Consider the following 6,000-nt stretch of genomic DNA (forward strand, 5'->3'; position numbering starts at 1 on the left):
TTTTGGGATCTTTGGGAAATGTAGGAAATTATTAACAATAGATGAAATTTATGAACTTCATAATATATTAACCAAGAATGGGTTGAACACACTGGTGCCGGAAAAGGGGGGGCAATGAGACTTTTTGTCTCCCCACTTTCAGGTACTAAGCCGGGTATTACAGTAAGCCTACTCCAACATGTTGTACCTGATGACTTGAACATGAACCAAGTGTTAAATAGCTTTTGCTTTGGGAGCGATAGGTGCACTCAGTACTTTGGAAAATAAGCCTAAAGGACTAAACCTCGCTCTGCTGCAGTGCTGTCTATTTGTATGTTAGTAGGCATATTGGATGTAATGAAATAATGTTTTAATAGGGTATGAATTTTGATTCCCTTTCAAACCTTATTAAAAAACATATTGACTGATTGGTTTGTTTATTGGTCATGGTGCAACAGCTCTCACAGTGAAAAACATAAGAGTCTATACCAACAGGAACCAGGATGCTCCTTTTGAACCTTTTTAGCTGCTCATTGGCGGATCATTTCGCAAAAAAAAAAAAAAAGCTGCCACCATTTTGATCTGGGAGTATCCTGATGAGAAGAGGGAATGCATTTCTTACCGTATTTTAGTAGTACAAAAACAGAAGGCTAGGCTGAGATTGAAAGGAAGTTGACGTGAAAAAGTTCACTAGCCTATTACGTCATCCAAAGCCGGACGTCCCCCACTTCAAAACTCATTCTGGCGCTGCCGATTGAACATCACATGCTGAAGGGTATCTAAAGGTGTTACATATTTTATTTCATTAAATCTTACTTGTATCTGCTGAAATCAAATCCATTTTTAAGTACTTTTATTATGAATACGCAAGGTCATGATAGATAGATATTAAATATTGCATGAGACCAACATTGACCTTCATGTATAGTTACATAGCACAGTTAACAATTAACAAGAGTGTGGAATAAACTCAACTTGATATGTCTTGAACATACTGAATTCATGCTTTAAGAAACAGTTAAATTATCCAGAAGCAGAACTAGTCCGATAATCAGGAGGATTTCTGAAGGCCGTAGAGGAAAAACAACTGGCTAACTTAACAGCAAAACTAATTAAATAATCCACTAATTAATGTAGAAAGACATTGGCAGTGTTGCACCTACTAACATTATGCTTGGGGAAACAGCAAAATAAAGCAGAACAAAATAACTCACAAGAGATCAAAACTTTCTGAGGGCACAATTAGAGACACAGCAGACTACTAATAAACAATACAGTAACAGAAGAAAAACAACAGTCTCTGTTCTGTTTGAGGGATAATGGAGCAAACTTTATTGTTATTGATACCAAAGTTGTTAAGGGAAGGCCTGCAAAAGTTTGTGCTCTCCAGCTTCATACTTTTCCAGGATAAATACATTCATTTTCAAACTGGCAACCTTACACTCATTAGCTTTGGTCCATGGCTGTCCAAGTGCATAAACCTTCTCAAAGAGAGGAAAACATGATTCTATAATTTCTCCGTCAAGTTATGGATATATACAGTAGATTACATTAGACAGCTTGTGGGAGTTGGCTCACTTCCTGCTGTCTTACAGATTTACAGTCAAATCTCCTAAAGCCTTCCCTCTTTAGCTGCAGGTAGTTGCCGGGAAACAACTGCAAAACTCTCAGCAGAACGGCAGAAGTCAAAGCCTGTGAGATTCTCTGAAGCTGCTAGATCTGATCAGTTTGTGATGTTCAGAACATTGTAGTAATTTTCTTTTTTTCACAATAGCCAGACGTTGACCGATAATTTGTTGTTTTCAATCACAGAGTAAAGTGTATGGACATACTAACAAGTTTAGGCTGGCTGACTTGTTTGTGGACCATATCTATAATGACAACCACACGCTTTATTCAGAACACAACATGGCCCGAGGCTGCATTGGATTCTGGTCCTCGTTTTCTGCAGCTCTGGCTACAAAAATTGGTCTCTCTTGCTCCCTGCGATGGGTTTCTTTCTGTGTGATTTTTGAACATAAGTGCAAAATTGCTACTATCAACAAAAGCCTTTGCTCTTTTACGCCGAATGACTAACAGACAAACTTCATTTTAGTGTCAATGGTTGAAAATGCCAAATATTCTCTCTGTTGTTTACATCACTGGAGTTGCTGCTTGTCTCTGCTTTACATCTATGTTTGGCTAGTAAGGACTATAGGACTAAAAACCAAAAATGCAAGGAAATTTACCATTTAATATTGGCACCTGAAGGAACCTGATGACGCAGATTAAATAGAAGTCACTCTTTCTGGCAACAAAATAAATGTTTGCTATTTATATTTTAGAAATGCTTTTGTCAGTTTTCTCCAAATCCCCTTGACAGAAAAAAAACATGGCTGATGTGTGTCCATGGGAATAAAACCTGTGGCCTTTCAGTTACAGGCTGATCTCTGCAAACACTGCTCCAACCTGCCTTCATTCCACTATCTCTATGTAAGAAACTGTTTCTTAAAACAAAGTGACTCTATCATGCTGTTAATATCAAATGGCAATTAAAGGCGCAGTGACTTTACTGCCCTGCAGGAAGCTGTTTCACACACTAACTTCCTTGTATCACATCACGTAAGCCCCAGCACTGCTCTCCTCCGGCTAACAAGTCATTGGTGCACCATCTGTGGCTGTTAAAATATGTATATCTACTTTGTTGTCATTTAGCACCGCGTCCATAATGAACAGTGAACCATCTGCAGGAGAAAAGGAGATGCGATGCTCAGTCTGAAACCTGCAGCTGAGACGACTCCTCAACTGCAGTCTTAAATTGTTATGCTGCTGTGGTTTATTGTCCGTGCATGACGAGTTTGCTGCTGGGTCAGGCCGGGCGAGATAAACAGAGAGAGAGAGAGAGAGAGAGAGAGAGAGAGGGAGAGAGAGAGAGAGTAAGCTTTCACCTGCGTCGCCTTAGGCCACAAAATCACTGTACGCTACCTGCCCAACACTAAACAGCAGACAGACGAAGTTAGTGACTAGCCTGTAGTGGAGCATTTAGCAGCTAAAGAGCCAGTTATTTCCCTTGGGAGTTGTTGGAGACCAAAACAGAGCTGAATATTGGACTCACATTCACCAAGTGGACATCTTAAAAAGCGATAGTATGTAAATGTCGTGTTTACAGCTTGTATCTGCTGCCCCGAGTGCCCCCAAGTGGTTTACATATTCAGTTTTTATCAGTCAGTGTTGTCCGACTGTTATATTGGAGGTTCCTCTCTGACTGACACTGCAGAACAGACTGTAAAACCTGCAGAGAATCTTTAATTCTATTTCTCATTGAATTCAAAAATATTACAAAGATTGTCTTGTGTTAACAGGTGTCATCAGCCTGGTTTAAGACAGCTGCAAACCCTGAAATATTAATCAGTCCGGTCTTCACAGGGGAATATTTTAGTGTTCCATGGTGGTTTAAATCTTTTTCAGAGGCTATTTATGCACACTGACAAGAATGAAACCAGGAGAAACAAAGCATTAGCATTGGATCGTGTCTTCAAAACCCCTTATGGATTGAGCCCAAGTAGAAACAGCAGCAGAGATAAGGCTCTGAGAGAATCAGAAATAACCTGGAGATGCAGGGAGAAAGAAAAGAACAGCAGGACAGACACAAAGAGAGAAATGAAGAGAAAACAGGTGGAGGAAGGTAAAAGAGGGAGCCAGAGACACAGCGACAGCTTTCTGATTCTATGAGAGGGCAGAGATCCAGGTAGAAGAGAAAGTGAGAGAGGGGCGGGGAGCGAAAGAGAAAAAGACAGGAGGCAGCAAAGAGAGAGAAGTGTGCTGAGAGGAGGAGAAGTGAAGCTCACAAAAATCATTTTCATGATGATGTGAGAGAGACAGAGAGGACTAGAAGGACTAGCGAGAGAGCCAGAAAGGGAGGAAAATGGATGAAGACAGGGATGATGATGTTGTTGTTACATGACAGAGGATAGGGGAGCAAAGAAAAATGCAGAAGAGATTAAATTAAAAAAAAAAACAGAAAAGAAATAAAGAGAGGATCAGGTGGCATATAAAGTAGTTTCAGGAATAAGACCCTGGAGGGATGGATAACTTTTATAGCCATCTGCTTCAATTACATACAAACATGTCTCATTACGCACTAAGATTCATCTCAATTCTTCTCCATTCTTCTCCTCGCTTCATCCCATTTCTCTCCATCTCTCTGCTTGGATTCCTCTCCTCCTCATGCAGGATTACAGGAATGCCTGCACATTCAAATCTGAGTTAAACTGCACATTAATGCTACAGTTTATTGGTATGAAATAACTAAACACTTAAAAAGGAGAAAAAAATAGTTCCTCATTCATCCCATAATCACCAAGATCACAGAATCGAATCAGCAACCTCTCAGTCCCAAGCTCATCTCTCTAACCTGCATACAATAGATTTCTCTCACACACACCTTTACGCTCCAGCTGAGTGTGTGAACACACTGACAAACACACAGTGGCTCAGCCCCAGGATGCTCATCATGCTGTTATGAGCACCAAATTAACCAGAAAATAAAGAGATAACCTTGTTTTATGCGCACAGTGGATTAACTGGAATCTAATAGTGGCAGTGAGAGGTTTCTTCTGGCTCTAAGAAAACGTCTTGGCGCATTTCTGTCCAGTGTAAAAGCTCCCCTGGAGAGAATCCAATCATTCTCACCCTGTGAGTCAATAAACAGCTATTAAAACTCGACAAATAATAAAGTTAATAAAGGAGGCGTGGCGCAGAAAAGTTGCTTTCTAAAAAACCCTGCTTTAAATTAGCCTATATGCATTCACAGAGCTATAAACCCTATCCTCTTAAAACAGACCTATAGTTCTCGCACACACCAGAAAATAAAATCACCCTCTTTCACGTCAAACCACCTGAACTCTCCTTACATATCCTTTACAGCCGAGTGCTGATGCGCAACAGAGACGCGTAAAATCCCACAACCTTAAGAGAAAAGAAGCCCTGTATTTCCCAAATAATACAACAGAAAAATGAGATAAACAACTTAATATCTGTGTATTCATCTACTAGAACCCTTGTCTTTTTTCTTTTTAGGATGACAGAAGTATGAAGCCCCGTTTAAAGCCGCCTCTCCGGGTCTGCATTGCCCGGACTCGCGCTCGCGTCTCCACCGGGAGAAGTAAAAAGCGCACAGCCTGCTCACCTTCTCCGGTTGTCCCGTACGAGCTGCAGAGAAGCAGGGCCACCTGAGCGATAATCCCAGCGACTCTTTTAGTCCACAGATCCATGATGAAGCTGAAGAAAGCTGCTGGAGGAGAGAGACGGCCAACCTCTCCTCTCCAGCTCCGAGAGAAATCTCCCCAAACCCGATTGAGGGGAGAGAGCAGGGAGGGACAGAGAGAGAGAGAGAGAAGGAGAGAGGTCAATGAAGTCTGCTTTGCAGTCTGTCTGTTGTTCTATCGGGCATTCAGCAGCTCTGTGGTTGGAGTCACACTGAAATGCGCGCAGGCTCTCTCTCTCTCTCTCACTCATACATTCACACGTGCAATATTCAGTTGTGGATCATCTGATGTCTTAAAAAAAAAAAAAAGTGTCAGTCCATCTTCTGGATGTTGAGATATTTCACTGTATAACTGAAATTTTTGATGTGCTGATGACCCAAGATGAAAAGTGAGGGGAAGTTATTGGGATTTATCCTCCAGGGATCATGAATGGATGTACAAAAGTCCATTCGATAGTTGTTTAGAGATATTTCAGTCCGGACCAAAGTGATGGACCGACCAACAGGACATTAGCATCTGTAAAGCCACACCACAAGTGTTAGCTATCAGTTACAGATATTTCAAACTGACTTTCTGCAGAGGATCCAGCATTTTGTCAAGAGTGTCTTGAATGTTAAATCACCTCTTTTGGCTTTACCTAAAAACAGAGTCAGACAATAACAAAGAGAGAAAAGAGGTTCCACAGGGAACAATGCCAACAAGGAATAAAACAAACATATGAGGAAACAGTCAGTTAAACAGACCCAATATTCCAAAATAGATTTGAGAAAAGCCA

At 41.0% G+C, this 6,000-nt stretch overlaps 1 protein-coding gene across 1 annotated transcript in view; it reads right to left on the reverse strand.

Annotated features, from left to right (window-relative positions):
- Positions 1-5,498, reverse strand: part of LOC137194583 (contactin-associated protein-like 4) — a 120,507-nt gene extending 115,009 nt beyond the window's left edge. Inside the window, exon 1 of the mRNA XM_067606620.1 lies at positions 5,147-5,498. Coding sequence (XP_067462721.1) covers positions 5,147-5,231 — 85 coding nt within the window. The 5' untranslated portion in view covers positions 5,232-5,498. The remainder of the gene's footprint in view (positions 1-5,146) is intronic.
- Between the last annotated feature and the right edge of the window lie 502 nt (positions 5,499-6,000).

Source organism: Thunnus thynnus, chromosome 12, assembly GCF_963924715.1.
Source record: "Thunnus thynnus chromosome 12, fThuThy2.1, whole genome shotgun sequence".
Lineage (NCBI taxonomy): Eukaryota > Metazoa > Chordata > Actinopteri > Scombriformes > Scombridae > Thunnus > Thunnus thynnus.